The sequence below is a fragment of the Vigna angularis genome, chromosome 4 (assembly GCF_016808095.1).
Source record: "Vigna angularis cultivar LongXiaoDou No.4 chromosome 4, ASM1680809v1, whole genome shotgun sequence".
Taxonomy (NCBI): domain Eukaryota; kingdom Viridiplantae; phylum Streptophyta; class Magnoliopsida; order Fabales; family Fabaceae; genus Vigna; species Vigna angularis.
This window is the reverse complement of record NC_068973.1, coordinates 7,421,414-7,440,822: the sequence shown is the minus strand read 5'-3', so window position 1 is coordinate 7,440,822 and position 19,409 is coordinate 7,421,414. Positions and strand designations below refer to the sequence as shown.

The 19,409-nt window shown below is 35.3% G+C and overlaps 1 protein-coding gene across 2 annotated transcripts; it reads right to left on the bottom strand.

Moving 5' to 3' along the window:
* Nucleotides 1–1,242: 1,242 nt before the first annotated feature.
* On the bottom strand, nucleotides 1,243–16,109 carry LOC108331752 (uncharacterized). 2 transcript variants are annotated; one of them, XM_017566661.2, is made up of 11 exons: nucleotides 15,913–16,107; nucleotides 15,669–15,791; nucleotides 15,262–15,382; nucleotides 11,213–11,341; nucleotides 10,925–11,034; nucleotides 10,652–10,835; nucleotides 8,542–8,736; nucleotides 3,620–3,859; nucleotides 3,284–3,485; nucleotides 1,626–1,755; nucleotides 1,243–1,540 (listed from the first exon to the last, which is right to left on the bottom strand). In XM_017566661.2, exons 1-10 carry the CDS (start codon nucleotides 15,930–15,932, stop codon nucleotides 1,652–1,654), a joined length of 1,428 nt encoding a protein of 475 aa, XP_017422150.1. In that variant the 5' UTR covers nucleotides 15,933–16,107; the 3' UTR covers nucleotides 1,243–1,540; nucleotides 1,626–1,651. The 2 variants fall into 2 exon arrangements, with proteins under 2 accessions (XP_017422150.1, XP_052732363.1); XM_052876403.1 differs by having other exon boundaries at nucleotides 1,243–1,755; nucleotides 15,913–16,109.
* Between the last annotated feature and the right edge of the window lie 3,300 nt (nucleotides 16,110–19,409).

Sequence of the window (19,409 nt, the reverse complement as noted above, 5' to 3'; positions counted from 1 at the left end):
GATCCTAAAATAGAGTCTTCAGGTAAAGAAGAGATTGGAGAAGATTAAGACAAGACAAGGAATATAAATAAGTAAAAAATATAGAAGAAAGTTTTGCATATAAAAAAATAGCTTGAAGAGAGACAAATTAGTAATTCTTATAAGCCTTCTTTAGGATAGGAATAAGGAAGTGCACTGACACCTTCCGTGGGAATTCAAGTCCCACATTTTGTAAATAAGACTTATATGCTCACAACAAAAACCTTATAAATAGAAACCAACGTGAGCTCGTAGAAATCAATCTTTGAATGAGAAATCAATTTGAGCCTTTTTGTCTTTTTAGTGAGTGTTGCTTTCTTTGTAGACTTCTCTTAAGCGAGTTTGGTTAAACTAGAATGAGTTTGTTGTGTTTTGTTGATTTTGTTTGGCTACTAAATACTTTAGTGAAGTTGCTTGTAGAAAAAGTTTAGATTTAATTTCAACCCCTAAAGAATCTCTTGTTCCAACAATTCTTTTCAAAGTATAATCTTTCTTGATTTTAAACCTTTTTTGGTTTTTTTGACACAACACAAAAGAAAAGAGATAAAATCAAGGGACAATTCTAAGAAGAAATGTCTCACCTAAAGACAACTAAAGATTCTTCAACTAGTAAGTGGTTGATATTCCTAAACAATCTTTGAGTGTGTTGACAATCTTTCTTCATAAATGCTTTTTTTTTTTTGTGAGGATTTAATTTGATAGTGCACTAACCTTAGCAATTTGATTATTCCTTTTTGTTTCTTATGTCAATTTTTTCTTCTAAACATCCAAGGCATCTTTGCAATCTAACTTACCTCAACATTTCCAAATCATGAAAGAAGCTTGAAGATAGGGCAATGAAAAATGAAAAAAGAGACACAAGAAGACCAATAGCTCCAACCCCTTCTAATTATGGAAGGGAAAGAAACTTTCTAGAAGAGAATAACTACTTGCATAGACTAACTACTTGCATAGACCAAGGAGGCAAGTAGGCAAAGACATGCAAAATGAAAGGATTTCCAAACTTAGGGAAAATTCATTTCTAAAATCTAATTCTTCAATGGTCAATTTTACTAGTCATTCTTTTTTGCTTGCCTTGGTCTAAAAGGAATATTTACCTCACCTAACATAATCATAGAAACAATCATCAAGGAACAAATGGCAAACAAATTAGTTTTGGTTGACCATCACATTACAGTGAAATATAAGATATATCCAAAAGTTAAAAAAAAAACATTGTTTAAATGTGTATAACACCGATCACTGCATTGATGAACTATTTGGTGAAGTATTTGAATTGGACCACTTATCTCCCATAAAGACATTGTAGCACAAATTCATAAGTTCAGTAAAACATTAGATTTTACTTTCCGAGAAACACCAAAATCATTTCTAGTAAAAAAAAAAAATAACGTATCGGAGTTTCCCACTGTTGAGACCACTGGAAATAAAACTGAATAGTAGCATTATTGCTATGATATCAGTGTATAACTGCTGCCAGTTGTTGAATAAATTACATCCACCAAAATTATATTTTGTGCACCTGAAATAGAAGATTGATGAATAAAATTCTAAGCTTTAGGATACATTATTTTGCAGTAAAGCATGATTGCAGTACGAGTCCTAACCTCACTGTTCAAAGAGAAAGTTCTCATCAACCTTCCTCCCAGTCCACATCTTCATCTTCATCGACATCTGCTGGAGCAACATCAGCTTGAACATTCAAATCATTGACCTTGTAATTTTCATTTCCAGTACCTGTTTGAAAGCCACCCAAATAAACATAAGTGAAACAAATAAAAAAGAAACATAAAAAGGAGGCAGTCATTCTGCAATATGTGTGATGGGAGAAATAATACAGAAGGTACAATACTTAGTTCCATCATCAACATTTTAAGACTTGTCTCTAGAATATATGACTTCCTGGCTTTAAGATGAAGAAGAAGGAAGAGCACATTATATGTATAATTCAAAGTACATTATATTACTATGTTTGAGGTAAGCATGTCAAAGATGATAAAAAGCCAATTCTGGTTTTGAAAATCATAAAAATATCAATTTTAAAGGTTCAACGTACTAATCCAAACTAATCATGAAAAAACTGTTAATCTTCAGTCAAATACACTTTATTATCCTAATAATTTAATGTTTTAATACACTTTCTATCCAAATTTATAGTATTAAGCCCCTTCCAGTTAGGTTTATCATCTTGTACAACAATATACAAAGCTAAAAATTTTATTCAGTAGTAATAGATTAATAACTGTAACCTATAACTATAGTTATTATCACCCCTACTAAAACCATCACTTAAGACACCGCGACAACTGTCCTTCCACCTTTAGGAACTACCAACAAGGATTGCATTACATAATCCTAATTGTTTTTACCATAGCCATCATTGCCAAGACACTATGCCAATGTTGCAACTGGCAATGTCAGTTAGAAAACTCGTCAACCTCAAAACTAATGATGAAAACTAAACATCATAGTAACCCCAACCGTGATAGAAGCATTTAATTTCACATTCGTGTTTTCAAAAAATTGACTCTTGTAACACATCCAGCTTTCCAAACCACTAGGATCAGCAGTGGAGGGGTTTCAACAGTATGCATGCACGAGGTCAAATTTCAGTATAATCATATTTAAAAATAAAATCCAATTTTCCATTTAATTATTTCACGAGTGTAATTAAGTCATAAAATTTGTCCTCATTTGGATTAGTAAAGTCTCATGTCAAAAAGTAAAAAAGAAAAGATTCTTCCAAATTTTCTGATTCCCATCCTTAAAAGTATTTTAACAATTTGGATACCCCAGTAAAACAAAGCCACAGCAAATTACAGAAATCCATTTCCCAGCTCCTATTATTCAGGTTCATCTAACAAACAACCAGATGAATGTGGTCCAAAGTTCAAAGCAGGAAAAGTCTGGTAACCAACTGATTCTAAGCAAACTAATTAACTTGCTCTTAATTATTGGTTGACGCTGAGAACATGGATTGGAACAATGATGGAGTAACCTAAAATAATCTTAAATTGATAAAAAGGACAAGGGCGTAAAATCTAAAGATGAATATAAGGTGATAACAATCCATATTAAGATTAAACGGACAGTTTCAATCAATTGAATCAAATTTTCAATCAGTACTACCGTAAAAATCTAAATGAAACAGTGTCCGGAAAACACAATGAAAAATAAATTCTTTTTACTGAGCATCTAGATTTGTAAAGGCACATATAAACACTGTTCCAAGATGTCCTCAAATCACCTTCAAAAGACAAATTACCTGCAACTGGTGCTTGCTCCCAGTCTGTACCATCATCATCATCATCTTCCTCATGTTTTGATTTGACGCCAACTTGACGAATAGAAGCACGGCTAGAAGGATCATTTCCAGTAAATGTATCTGACAAGTCTTGTTTTCTAGAAGCTTCCATTTCATGTTGTTGTTTAAGCAGAGCAGCATAATAAGCCTTGATATACTCATCCTACAAAGAGAAGAAAAAAACCAGAACATAAGTGAATAAAAGTTTGAGAACCTTCACATAGAAGGAGCAAGGAACTAAAGTGAAATAACAAGATAAAAGAAAAATAAAACAATAGCTTCTCAAATAGTACATGCCTGTATATTTTTTTTATCATCATGATCAACCGTTGATTTCTTGTCATCCGAGTACTGTGCTGATGTGGAAGTTGAAGTCCCATCCATTTTTATTTCCTCTTTCACCTCTCCTCGTTGTTCTTTTGTAAGAACCATCCCTGATTTTATCATCCATGGTGGCAAAACCTTTAGAGATGAACTTTCAGTTTCAGACTTGACATCATGTCTATTGCCTTCAGTCCCATTGAAGTCCACCACAACCTGTTGACATCCAGCACACCTTACATTTATTCATGTATCAATTATATTGAGACAAGGGAAAAGAAGTGTTACATTAAACTGCTGGTAATTATATACTTCACAAGCTACATATACAAATATAAACCCAGAAAATCTAATGGATGGATGTTTGTACGAAATTAGATTAACCTATGAATGTCACATCGCATTTTTTCTACACATCTTAATACAATAAAAACCTGCCCAAACTGGGGTTTGTTACTAATCCTTACTTAATCGGTCCCAAAGCCCAGATAAAACTTAAGAGGGATGTTAAGCAATTGAGGGATATGTAAAACTTCATTGAATTTCAGTGACATGGATCAATGAGATGATAATGTTGTGTCAATTTATTTCATATATCTGGTTTTACCAATTTAACTAAAAAATCACAGGTTGAATCAGTGACCATTAACCGAGTACCACAACTGAGTTTATCTCTGATCCGAGTCTAATAACATTGCATGGAGGTCAATACTAATGTGGGCATTGAAAGATTAATTACTGAAAGGGGATCAATTTTAAGTTATTTTATACTTTTGGTGGAAATTAGTAACATGGAGAAAAAAGAATCCAAGTGCAGAGGCGGCGAAAATTATATTAGACTGTCGTACAACAAAGTATGAAATGACTATGGTGCAATATTATGTACTAAATTACAGTTAGCATTATTCCCAATCTGGTTCAAGACGAGGGAATGAAACAATGAAATCGTTTGTCACTTCATCAAGGAGAACTGATGACTACATCATAAAAGGTCTTTAGATGGAAAACATGTTAAGAAGCTGCTGATAGGTTGGGCATTGTCTATAGTAGAAGGAAAAAATCATGACAGTTAGGACAGTAATATCACAACTGTCACAGACTTTATAAAAACAGTCTGTTTAGGTGGGTGGGAGGATGTTATGTCTTTTGTATCTTAGTTTGGAGGAAAGGTTGTGGAGAGTAAGGTCTTTCGAAATACCTCCATAGTGATAATTCTTGTCTAATTTCGCTACTTCATTGGTAAGGAAATAGACCATGTGGGAATAAAGTGTATTTTTCTGTACAGTTCTCTTCCCGGACCTATCATTTGGTATCCAGAGTTGAGATCTTGGTTCTATGGAGGGGTGGAAAATAGGGTATGGTGAATACAAGAATGGAATCAAGAATGGATGACCCGGAAAAGATAGTTCAAGAATTGGTTCAAGTTCATGACAAGACTGAAAATGAACCGCATGAAGGGTTCAAGTGGTTGGAGAATATGAGCAGAGGTTTCACCGTGGTAGTGGAAAGAAGAGGAGGATAAGGGGCAGTCAGGGTTTTCCTCCAGATGAAGGAAATTGGACATCCCCATTTTTGCGGGAGAAGAGGCTTACAAATGGACAAATAGGCTGGAGAGATATTTCGGCTGAAGAAAGCTAATGACGATGAACGAGTCATGATTGCCTTAGAAGGAAAAGCCTTAAATTGGTTCCAGTGGTGAGAGACATGCAATCGAAATCCTACATGGGATGCTTTCAAGGTTGCTATTGTGCGGAGGTTTCAACCAACATGCTGAAAAACCCATTTGAAATCCTTATTGGATTATGGCAAACAGGTTTAGTGGACGAGTATATTGAACAATTTGAACAATATGCTGGGTTTTTGAAGGGCACTCAACAAGACTACTTGGTCGGCATCTTCTTGAATGGGTTGAAAGAAGATATTAAAGCCAAAGTTGTATGAACCCAACAATCTTGTTGTGTTAATGTTGAAGGCTCAAATGGTGGAGGAAAAAATCAAGTCACTTCACAAGGAGAATTTGAAAACTCCAACAGATCCAATAATGGATACAAACAGTTTTCAATGACAAGAAGCTTTGCAAGAGAGGGGGAAATTTTGTGGTTTCTGGTGGTTCTAGCAAAGGGATAGGGGAGGGCAGCAAATTGTCCAGTACCATGAGTAGTGCTCCAGGAATGCAAAGGCAAAGAGGAACTCCTTTTCGGAAATTGTAAGACAAGGAGCTACAAGATAAAATGACGAAAGAGTTATGTTTTCGGTGTGATGAAAAGTTTGGCCCCAATCATGTGTGTAGGAACAAGCAATTTCACATGTTGCTTATGACAAAGGAGGACTTGACTGGTCTTGTGAATCCGCAGGGTAGTGCCGCTGAACAAAAACAAGAGTTGGAAGAAATAGTGCAGGTTTTACAATTGTCCTTATGTACCATGGCTGGGCTTACCACTAAAAAGTCTTGGAAGTTTTGGGGAAAAATTAGTGATGTGAGGGTGGTTGTTTTGTTAGATTGTGGAGCTTCCCACAATTTAATTTGAAAGGATTTGTTAGATTGGGGATTAATGGCAATAGTCTAGGCAGTTCAGAAATGGAAGCACTATCTTATGGGCAGTCACTTTATTATACTCACGGACTAGAAGAGCTTAAAATTCCTCAATGAACGGCGTCTGCTGACTGAAGAGTAGTTTAAATGGGCTTCCAAACTCTTGGGGTATGACTTTGAGATTCGTTTCAGACCAGGAAGGAAAAACCAAGTGGCGGATACTTTATCACATCGAGTATATTTTATGGTTGTGAGCTTGTTTTGAATAGATGAATGGGAGACATGGGAAACCGAAGTCCAACAAGATGAGAAGTTAACCTCTTTAAGGCGTGATTTATTGGTAAATGGAAGTGCTCATAAGGGCAATGAATTGAAGAAAGGGAGGCTATTTTATCTAGGAAAATTGGTTTTACCCAAGAAGTATTCTCGCATTCCTTTTCTCATTAAGGAGCTACAGGAGTCTCCTTTAGGAGGTCACAGTGGGTATTTTCGAACCTATAAAAGGGTGGCTGGAATGGTTTATTGGGAAGGTATGAGGAGGGATATTAAAGAGTTTGTCATGAAATGTGATGTTTGTCAACGTAACAAAACAGAAACATTGGGCCCTGCTGGTCTTTTGCAACCATTGTCCATTCCTAATCAGGTCTAGTCTGATATATCCATGGACTTCATTGGAGGATTACCTAAAGTTGGAAGAAAAGATACTATTTTTATTGTTGTGGACAGACTTACAACATATGCACATTTTTTCCCTCTGGCTCATCCCTACACTGCAGTAGAAGTGGCTTGGTTATTCATTAGATAGGTGGTGAAACTCCATCCACAATAGTTTCAGATCGAGATCAGTTGTTCCTGTGTAATTTTTGGCACAGCCTACCATACTCAAATGGATGGTCAAACATAGGTTGTTAATCATTGTGTGGAAACCTATCTCTGCTGCATGCCAGGTTCTCAGCCTCATAAATGGCCACAATGGTTGCCATGGGCTGAACTTTGGTTTAACACCAATCATAGTGCCTTGACAAAGATGACTCCCTTTAAGGTCCTGTATGACCGTGATCCTTCTTTGATTCTAAAGGGTACAACTATTCCTTCTAAAGTGGAAAGTATTAACCAGCTCCAACAAGAACGTAATGAAGTATTAAAGGAGTTGAAAATGAATTAGTGCAAAGCTCAAGATCAGAACCGTGTTCATGCTAACAAACACAGGAGGGAAGTGGAATACCAAGTGGGAGATTGGGTCTATCTTAAAATGCAGCCTTATCGCTTGAAATCTTTAGCAAAAAGACCCAATGAAAAACTTTTTCCTAGGTTCTATAGACCTTACAAGATTATTGAGAAAATTGGAATGGCCGCATATAAGTCGGACCTGCCCACTCACAGCAGAATCCACCCAGTGTTTCATGTGTCTCTCCTCAAAAGAGCAATCCAGCCAGCTACTGTTATCCAGCCTTTAGCTCCCACACTCACTGCAGAATTAATTTTAGATGTTCATCCAGAACAGTTACTAGACACCAGGACAAATAACCAAGGAGAATTGGAAGTCCTAATCAAATGGCAGCACCTTCCAAATTCGGACAACAGTTCGGCAGCGGCCTTTTCAATCAGCAAAAAATTTATAGATTTTCACCTTGAGGGGGTATTGATAGGTTTGGCATTGTCTATAGTAGAAGGAAAAAAACATGACAGTTAGGACAGTTATGTTACAACTGTCACAAACTTTATAAAAACAGTCTGTTTAGGTGGGTGGGAGGATGTTATGTCTTTTATATCTTAGTTTGGAGGAAAGGTTGTGGAAAGTGAGGTCTCTCGAAATACCTCAGTTGTAATAGAATTCATGTCTAATTTCCCTAATTAATTGGTAAGGAAATAGACCATGTGGGAGTAAAGTGTATCTTTCTGTACACTTCTCTTACTGGGCCTATCAGCTTGCTACAGAGAAATGTCAAGACATTAATAACAAGTTGGAATTAAAGACATCCATGCAACATCTTGGAGGCATGTGAAATAAAAAACAAAATAAATAATTATGTAACTTTTATATATTACTTTTATTACTAGGACACTCATTTGTAGGACATATATATTTCCTATTTGATTTCTTAGCAAGTTAGTATAAAGGGAGGTAGGTATCCACATACTTCAACTAAACAGATAAAATTTTCAGAAATTTCGATCTTTCAATTGTAGATGAAAAACAAAATAGAGAAAAGGGAGGAAAAGCATAATTATTTGGAGGATAAGATAAGAAAAGCAAGACAAAAATAATTAAATAAAAACAAGAATCAGAATAATTAGCAAGGTTATAACTGCCTGGTTTCTTTGCTTTGAAGAAATGATAATCCTTAAAACAGGAAATTCTTACCTTAGTATCCCCACTATAAGGCATTGGTGCTCCATTATATCCAAGCTGAGAAATTTTAGAATCACCAGCCATATCTCCGTTGGCTGCACGCCCCATAGCACTAGCTCGAGCTTCCCATGCTAGGAGACTACCAAATTCTGGAACTGGCAAATCTTTCACCCTGCTGAGTTGGTCCATTAAAGGCTTGAGCTGTATCTGCAACCACTTTCAATTTTATTTTAGCTTTTTTTGACAAAATAACAGAGTATAATCCATTGATTATCAATTATATGTAACCAATATAACTAAAGAGAAGAAAGAATGGAGTTTGACATGCAGTACACAAGTTTCATAGTCATATTTAGCAGTAGTCCGACTGGGTTGAGGTAGTACCAGCTAGTACTGCACTAGTTTATTACTTATTAGTATAAGTTGTACTGAGCTTGTACCAGCTGTTCTATCTTGTGGGTAGTCAGAAGTTATGGTAGCTTTCAATAGACACATGTCATTAACATTTCGGTTGCTTGCTCAGCACTCAGACTAACTATAAGTTTTCTGATATAACAAATTCAAAACAGTTAACGAAATCATGCTTTTCTCTCAGAAATTCCCTTTTCCACTTTTCTCTAAAATACTAACATTGTTTTCCATCAAAACCCTAAAATTTTAACAATGATCAAACATTAAAACAAAATAAATTGCAGACCATAAACACCAATAAATAAAGGCTAGCACAGTGCATTGTCTTACAAAAATTAAATAAACTCAAATGAGATTTGAGACAAGCCTAATATATCTAAATGAAATTCATGAAATAAAAGGTATTTTACAAGTCTTGTATAAGTCTAAGATATCTCAATGAAATTCATAAAATATAAGGTATTTTTCAAGTCCTGTATACAAAAGAGAGCACATCAAGTCATAATACTTCTCAATTTGTTAATGGATTTATAGTACTATTGGTCATCAACTTTTCCAACAAAAAGACTAAATGACAGTTTAAGAACCTGAAAATAAGGATTCAGGTGTTGGACCTATTATCATTATCATGCCATACACATCCTATTATACTGTGGTATATATTTCAACTAGTGTCACCACCTAGCCCACATTGCCCCCACTACATTTATGTCAACTAGTATCTTCAAGGGCACAAGCCCTACTCATTACACTAGGAACATTGTCCCATTTGGATAATTAGCAATTATAGCCATTTGGAGTGAGAACATTATCTCCTTTGTAGTCAAGTATAGCCATAGGTTCCACAATAGGATGATTAGCAACATCATATAGTAAGTAGGTTCAAGTGTGGGTCATGCAATAAGGCTAACTGGAATAATGTTTAAGTAGTACATGTTTTTTAAATGGAACCTCCAAATTGATAGGTCGATAACTTTTTGGGTCCATTAATGACAATTTTAGAACACCACATGTTTGCTTATACATTGGAATTGCATTGTTAGGGTATCATAGTTCTTGTTATGTATGGGTCCAAGATTCATGATCCATTGCGCGCTCAAACTAATGTTTGTTCCCAGATGGTGAGTAAAGATTTGTGGACAAACATGTGGATGGAGAACTCAACAGAAAAAACTTGGCCTTGGATGGTGAGTAAGACTTGTGGACAAACATGAGGATAGAGCCATTGCCAACAATGATGCAAAGGGCATTGGTTAGATGAGGTAGGAAGCCAAGGAACTTTACTGCATATGTCTGCACAAAATTGTGGTTTTTGCCACCATCAATACGAATGGTACTCTTGTGTGATAAACTGAGCCATAAACACAAACATTTTAGGGCAAGGGAGACTAGAAAGTGCATTTTTGCTAACGTGACTGTAGGGATAGCATAGAGGTCCTAAAGAATTTTAGACAGTGAAATGAAGTTGTCGCCCCAGGATTGTGTTGGGAACAAACAGATAATTGAACAAATAAAACAAGACTATGTTAACCTCACAGCAATTTTTATTCATAAATCAATACCTTTACGCTGTGAGACCTAATGATAGGAAATTAATCAATTCTAGCAAATGGTTGTGAAAACCATAATCAAGTAATCAATTTTAAAACAAAAGGATTCATAATAGGAAGCCCAAAATAGAAGAAACAACATTGTAAAATCATGACAGAACCTCCATCTTTTGAAGCATGTCTTTTAACTTTTCATGTCGTCTTCTTCTTGCATTATCATCTCCATCAGCCGCTTCTTGAACGACAAACTTGTCACTTTCTACCTCAAGTTTTCCATTACAACTTTCACAATGGAAGTCGTCATCTTCAAAAGATACTAGCCGCAATGCATCCAGAGCATTGTATCTAATCAATTCAAATCCCCAAGTATTATGGAAACATAAAACAATTATTGATACTGAAATAAATTTGGAGTTATAATGGATTACTTAAACCTTTTTCCACACTTTGTACAGATATATTCTTCAATTGTGTTCTTGTTGTCCAATTCATCTTTCAGCAGCTTCTTCATGCGATGGATTCTGTACCTAACCACATCATATATCTGCAACAAACTTCAACGTAAAAAATTCTACAGATGCAGGAGCCATAATTTAAATTGATAACTGACTCAAAAATAGTGACAAGAGAGCATGCAAAATAAAAGAAAAACCACAAGAATCATGGAAGAGCAACATTTGTAGAAATATATATGGATGGGATTGAACTGGGAAGAGACAAACCTGTGCATAATCTAGACAACAGTAAGAGTGTGTGTGTAACTTGACCTTCTCTTCTCCCTCTTTTCCAGTCAGTTGAGCATCAACTGTAGCAGCTGTAGCAGCACTATACAATTTGGCTCCTTTTGCTGTCTGGAAATCGAGATAATATAGATCATAAGAAGAAAATACAGGCATCACTATTTGCATCATTAACAGCTAACATCCTAACACTCCAAACCTAATAAGGAAAACTAATAAAACTCAGACAAGCATGAGAAAAATAAAAACACTGCCAAGTGATCCAAGATATAATACTAATCAATGTGATACTTAAGCACTCCCTAGTACCCAAGCCCATATCAAAATAAAAAACTAGAATCCTATACTTAAAATGTGGGAGTGACGCCCCATCCTTGCATTGCATTTGTAGTCCTATGAAAAACACTGGCAAGTGATCCGAGTAAAGAGTTCAAATTAATAACTGAAGAATCATAAGGTGGCAAATGTTCCTTATTTTCAAGCCTATCAAAGACTGGCTAGGATGTTAAACTGTCTCACTATTAGTCAACCAAATATTTCCTTAGCTGTAAGTGTTGAGTCGATTTCCAACTTATCTGTGTGATAGTTACTGCAATGTTGTGGTTTGAATGTTGAGATAGTCTATGAGAACAAGGCTCATCCTGATATGAGAATATACAAATGTATATTGATGACTTAACATGAGGCCTACCCATGCATGTAAGAGGGGTCACTAAGCAGAAGAGGTTCTCCCTTGCTTGTTCCCCTGGCTTTCAATGTACTTCTCTTCCGTTTCTCTATCTGAGTATCCCTATCTTCCTCATGAAACCCAAAGCAGATAGGACTAAGGCTAAATTGTCCAGATAGAAGGCATATCATCTATTTATTATGGACACAGTAGCTTTGGTCAAGTTTGTGATATCCAATGTGCTCACTTATTTCTATAGCGTCAATAGGTGGCCCTTATCCCTCATCAAAGCCAAAAATAGATGCATAACGAATTTCATATGATTTGGCAACTCGAATTCTAAGAAATTGGTATTGGTTGCCTGGTCTCAAGTTTGTAAGCCCTATATGGATGGTGGATTAGAAATTAGATCAGAAAGACAAATGAATGATGCTTCCATGTTAAAGTTGGGTTGGGAGTTAGTCTGACAACCAATGGACTTAATCAGAGCCAGGGTCTTCAAAATGGGGAAAATCATTGAGCACCATATTAGATCCTCTATATGGGTTGGTTTGAAGAACATTATGGCAATAATCCAGGAGAACTATGCTAGGTATATTGACAGAGGAGATAATATTAACTTTTGGAGAGACACTTGGCTTGGGAAGCCCCTGATTCATGTGATATATTCCCAATATTTTTCCTTGTATGCTGGAAGCATCAATCAAGGACATCAGACATAATGGAGATTGGGTTATTCCTCCTAGTCTTATACAAAAGTGTCCTTCTTTAGCTCCTAAGCTTTCTTTTAACAATCCTTCCACTTCTATTGTAGAGGATGCTAAAAGATGGAGTTTCACTAGCGCTTGTAACTTCAGTATTAAGGAAGCATTTCTATTTCTTCATCCTCCCCTCCTTCCAAAGCTATTCTATTCTGGAGATTGTACAACAAATAAATTCCTAAGAATGAGAATCCTAGATTAAGAGGGTGCATAAATGTCTCTATTAGTTGCTTTTGTTGTATGAGGCTGAAACCTCACCACACATTTTTTTAATTGACAGTTGCTTCACCTTCTACGATTGGTTCACTAACAAAATTCATCAAAACCTGAATTTTCAACAGATACTACTATGCCATGCACCAGGTTGTGGGGAAAAAAACAAGAGAGTTTTGACGACCGCTTGTGCCTATATTATTGCTGAGAAATGGGAATCAGGAACAGTATTAGGTTTGACATGAAGCCTCTGATCCTCGTTTGTCAAAAACCATATTTCAAGTCTGGTAAAACTGGTTGGTACTAATTGTGAAAGTCACATGAAGTCTTCAATAGAGGAATTCAACACTCTAAAAGAATTCTTCACTGAAATTAAATGCAACAACAAGAGCAAGACCATTCGAGTTGAATGGAAAACCCCACCATACATGTGGATCAAATGCAATACAGATGGTGCTGCAAAAGGTGTGCCTAGCCAGCTGGGAAGGATGTAATTTTAGAGACAACAGTGTTGCAGTCTTAGGTTCTTTTGTTGTTAAGCCAGGGCATAAATTTGCTCTATAAGCCGAACATTATGTTGTCATGACTGTCATTGATACAGCCAAGTATAAAGGGTCGGAATTACCTTCGGTTAGAATGTGATGTTTGAACTGTCATTAATACTTTTAAATCTGTGGATCACATGCCTTGTAGACTAAGAAAAAAATGGTCTAATTGCTTATATTACACTAATAGGATTAATTTATTGGTATCTCACATATAGGGAAAGTAGAAGTTGTGTAGATAAACTTTCTACTTTTTCTATTAATGTAGTGTGTTGTTTGGTGGGATACCATTCCCCATTCATCTTGGAACCCTAATGGATTACCTTCTTAAAGGTTTCTATAGTGTTTGGTCTATGTTGCCCCAAAATTTTATAAATTCCCTCTCTCTATCTGCACACACACACACACATATTTCTTAGGAATAAAACAAACAACAGAAACTGCTAAGTTGCAAGCCTAGCTGGAATTTTAGTCCATGATGCCTATGCATTGGTTTTGCTTTTCTATAGTGTTTAGTCTACGTTGCCCCAAACTTTTGCAAATTCTCTCTCTCTCTCTCTCTGTGTCCACACACACACAGAGTTGCAATCCTAGCTGGAAATTTAGTCTGTACAGTGATGTCTATGCATTGTTTTTTCTTAAGTATGCAATGTATGGTCAATTATAAGAGAAGGCTGATATATACAGCTATGGTATTATAGTCCTAGAAATCATACGAAAACTGATGTGAAGAATGAGGAGGATGGTCGTGAATAGCTTCTTCAACAAGCTAGGAAACAGTGTGAGAGAGGCATGAAGTTGGAGCTTGTGGACAAGGTCATTAATGAGTATGATGCAGAAGAAGTAAACAAAATCTTAGAAATTGCATTGCTATGCACTCAGGCATCTACTGCAACAAGGCCAACCATGTCTGAATAGTGCTACTCAAAACCAGGAGCTTAGTGGAGCAAATGTGAAGAACTATGCCTATGTTTGTTTAAACAAACAAATATGATAAATAGGGAAGGCAGCTCTGCTGGTGCATCGAATGCCACTGTCTCCATTTTTGTTGTATCAACTCAATGATTATGAGATTTTAATCACTTTGAACCAACAAATTACTAGAATAAATCAGATTAAAGTTTTTGATAACTTTTCATTATGTATACATTTTGAAAAGATTATGTAAACAGTAGTTATATATAAATATATGTATACAATATATATATATATATATATATATATATATATATATATATATATATGTATGAATAACTTCTCATTTCAAGAGCTGTTTATCAATGTTATTGTCCATGTGTAGTGCTATATATATATTTTCAAGTTTCCTATCATACAAGTCTCAGTTTAATATGTGCGTGTATGCATGTATATTATACATGACAAATAATTAACATTTGGCTACTGTGTTTCCATTAGAGGGGATCTAATCTCTTGTTGTCAGATCGAGAACTGAGGCAAAATGATGTTGCCTCACGGGAAGATTTAATCAAGGGAAATCATTACATCCTTTGGGGAACTCTAATGAAAAGATATTTTCACCAAGTCACTCAAGAGGCCTTCTGGTACATACAACAAATATGAACTAGCTTGGGGGAGTACTAAGATATCCTCTGTTTCCTTATCTTTCATACAAGTAAACATTGTTTGACTTTGTTTCCTAGAAGCTGACATATATAAAAGGAAACAAATTCAAATAACTAGGTTCATTCCCTATAATGAAGAAATTTTGATTACACGTTGATCATTATAATTAACAATGAGAGTCAACATCTGCATATGCCTACAAGAGAGTGTCATCCAGAGAAGTAACACCAATGAACTGCACAGACAGAATCCAATAGTTACCTCTCTTCTATATTCTCTAGTAATGATCTTCTCCTCTTCAAAAAACCGCAGAGTTCGGCGAAGTTGTTTTGTGTGTAATTTGAGATCTTTTGCCAAATCTTCTTCTCTGACCCATTGTCGCCTGAACAGAATTCGCAAAAGATTAATAATGAAACCACATAATCAAGGAAATGCACCCACAATTCTTCAAAATTAAACTACAATATAGTAAACAAACAGCCCCGTTGATCTACACTATCATATTATGAAGCAATATACTTACAACAACGCTTTCACTCCCCACGTTTACAAATAAGTTTTACTTCAAATTTCACTTCAATCCCATATTCATTTTCATTCGGCTTTTTGTCATAACGTATTCCACAATCAAAAGCTGAAAATCATGAATATTTCCAGTGAGATCAAACCTTGTGAGGGCATCGAGGATCACTACAGCGATTCCTCTGTTATCACTCCTTCCCGATTTAGGTTGATTCTCTCCTTTACTCGTTAGATCATCATAAAAAGCCCTCGCAGCTAGTTTAACCAACCTACACCAAAATCAAAAGTAACTAATTAAATAGATTCAATTTTCCGTGTTTATTTTTAATTGACGAAGAAACGGCACAGCTGTTTTAGAATCTTCGATTGAATTAGAAGAAAAACCCGTACTTGTTGTAGTGATCGACCATCGAAGCGATCTGAGAATAATTTTTAAGTGGCTTCGATAGTTCGTTTCGGCGTCGAAATCGGAAAGGAAGGATAAGTGTGAAGCGATTATCCAATGATGTTCATCGCAGCTCACAACTCTCTTCCATCATTCTAAATAAATCGCAATTCCGAAGACAAGAGGCCGTTATATATGGTAGGGCTTTCACAAAGAAGAGTATCTTCTCCTGCAATCCTTAATATCTAATATAATATGTTAAAGAAAATAGAAAAGTTACCTTTCTTACTCATATTTTGTTGAGATGTGTCTAAATTGTTAGTTTTTTTTAGACATTTGATATTTTACTTTTTTTATATTTTATCTATTATAATATACAAAAATAGTAGAAAAGTTACTTTTTTATAGTCAAGTTTATTTTGTTCACAAGTATTTATAAATAATTAATTTTTTAGTTATTTGATATTTTTTGTTTTATTATACAAGAAAAAAATATATTAGAGAATTTATTTTTTTACTTATATCCTAATTATTAATTATTTTAGTTATCTGACATTTTTAATGCTTTTTGTTTTATTTATTTTGGTGTCATATATTTCTTTTGTCCACTATTGTTCTTTCGAAATGTTTATTCCGTTTCAAGATTGTAAAATAATTAATAAGCTGAAATCCTGTCTATTATGCAAATAAAGAAATACCATAAAGGATGAGTTAAACTTTCAGACCTCAGAAAACGCAATCCAAAACCCTCTGCTCAGACTCATTAAAAATGCATCCAAAACCCTCTACGCAGATGCCAGGTGTCAAGCGTCGAAGATTCGAAAATCAGATAGTGGAATGCAGGTGTCAGCAGACAAGCGGACGTTCGTTTTAAACAAAACTGATTTTTCTGAAAACCGCGTCACACTCTCTGCATGCACTCATCTTCTCCAAAATCCTGATATTTCGAATTCTCCTACTTCTCTCTAAAAGTTTTCCATTCTCTCTACCAAAACTCATCTATTTACTCCTCCGATCATATTTCAGAAACCGTAGAAGTGTTCCCGGCGTCATAAGCTTCATTTTGAATCGATCATTTCCGAGTTCTGAAATTGGTAAGTTTCCTCTTCTTTAACCGTTCGTTCTTGTAAACATGCAAACCAAGTTCTGGTTTCATGAGTCCTTAGTTTAATTCTGAATCCTTTTTGGTTTGTTATTTGATTTTGGTTCGAAGAGTAGTTGAGCGTTGAGGGTAGAAGGAATCGTAGTTTTTGCAAACCGAGTTGCAGTCCGTAGGACGTCCGTTCACACTAGAGGTAAGGGAAGCTTATTTAATTTAATTCATATGTTGTTGTATTGTATGAACGTTCGTAATTTGACTGAATAATTTGATGCATGATGATGAACATGATTGGATGAAATGAACGTTCGTTTATTTAATGAATGGAAATGAAATCTGGCTGAGTTATGTTATAATGTATGAAATATATGAAACTTATATGATATGGATTGTATGAAGTATGAAATTTGATTAGGATATGAATTTTATAAAGTTATGAAGTTATAAGTTACGAAAAAATGAGTTTGAATGTAAATGGATTCTGGATATGAGATTTCACTATGATAAAGTACGTTCGTTACTGAACGGTCATTGACCGTTCGGTTTTCCTAGTAAATCTAGTTGAAACGGGATTCTTTCATTTGGAGAGAATCCTAGTGTAGGACGAGCGCCTTCATGTGGTAATACTATGCTTGAGCGTTCGGTCAAGCATAGTTGTGCCTGAGTCAAATGTGATAAACCCAATATATATATATATATATATATATATATATATATATATATATATATATATATATATATATATATATATATATATGTAATTGTATATTATTGTTGTTCGTAAACACCACTTCAATAGTAACTTAATATATTTCCCAAACCTTTTATTATAAGTTTATTAGTGCTTGGTCTTACTCCTAACGCTCATACTGAGTAGTGCTCGGTCTTATACCAAGCGCTCTTACCCATTTATTGTATAAACAACCTTGATGAAATAGCGTTCGTCCAATTTCAGTAGTATATTCTTACCGTGTTCGGTCACTGACTAGCATTCGGTTTCTGTATATGAATGATTCTAAATACGGTTATTTAACATTCTGACGTGTCTACATTCATTGGATCCGGCCTAGAGCCCCTGTACTTGAATTATTGTTTGACTATGGGTTGAACTCACGAGAGTCAGTTCATTTAACTGATTTCCTATGTAAATAACGTTCGTCATATATGGTATATTATTGTACTCGAGATATTCTTAAATCTAAAAGTAATTCTCTTGGTCTTATTCCATTCTAGAACGAGAGATTTTATCGGTCTCGTTTCTATCGTTCGTCCTCGTTATGAAGAGGGCGGAACGTTCGGTATTTTATGTGTTTAGGAAGGATGATGAAAATGACACCTAAGTGAAAGGTTATAAAGGATGAAGAGTATATGAGATGAATGTAAGATTGTGGATTTGAACGGGCGTTCCGGGGAGGAACGACTCTTGGATGAATATTGGAATTGGTAAAGTATGAATGTGGAAATGCTTAGTTGGCGGTTCATCCTGATGTTCCGTGAGTATTCGTCCTCACGTAGAGGAGGGTAGATCATGTGTGGGAACGGCAGGAGGTCCTAGTCCTTAGGGGTACTTTGGACGGAACGGACTAACCTCGGGTGGCAGCTGATGAGAATTCCAGTTACTACATCACCCGGGTGCACGAACGTCGTAGCTACACAGAATTCATACAGTCCGGACAGTCAGTCTAGTAGTAGGCCTTGTTTGTATCGTATGTTGAAATGTACTTGATGTGTTTGAATTTGATAAACGTATGTTATTACTTGAATTAAATTATATAAGCTTACCCTGTGTTTTATTGTGTTGTCTTGTCATTGTACGTTCGTCTTGTCGTTGCAATGATCATCCATGTGGATGTGAGCAGAAGCGGACGCGCTGTTGGAGGATGCGCTGGAAGAAGAAAATCTGGAAGATGCGAACCTCGTAGAAGTTGAAGTAAAGGCCGAACAGTAGGACGTTCGGTTAGTAGTTAGTAGTTTAGTATGAGGTGACCGTTCGGTCACTTCCTTCTCTTTTCGTTATCTGACTGATCGGTACTTTGACTTTTGTAGATCGTTCGGTCATGTTTCCCTTAATCATGTACAGTTTACTTTTGGAAACTCTATGTAAGGCCGTTTGGCCAAAATCGTACGCTTGATTAGTATAAGACTGAACTGGTTTATTATTAACTGTAATTAATTCTATGATATGGTTTTATTACTGTATTTTTGAGATGTTACATAAATAATTTTAACAAATTATAAAATAATTTTAAAAAATAAAATAAAATTTAACTATACCTAAATGATAATAATAAAAACAAATTATAAACAATTTAAATCTCAATTGGTAAACTAAACAACAGTCTCGACAACAATGTCAAAAATTTGTTATAAAATTAGCAAGTGTACTAAAAAGTGAATAAGTTA

Bases quoted from the DNA above. Each gene is read 5' to 3' on its own strand.
- LOC108331752 (XM_052876403.1), bottom strand. From the start codon at position 15,932: ATGGTCGATCACTACAACAA. The intron at 11,035-11,212 runs GTTTGTCTCTTC...AGTTTGTTGCAG, and splicing joins GTTGTCTAGATTATGCACAG to ATATATGATGTGGTTAGGTA. The intron at 10,836-10,924 runs GTTTAAGTAATC...TGAATTGATTAG, and splicing joins TGTACAAAGTGTGGAAAAAG to ATACAATGCTCTGGATGCAT.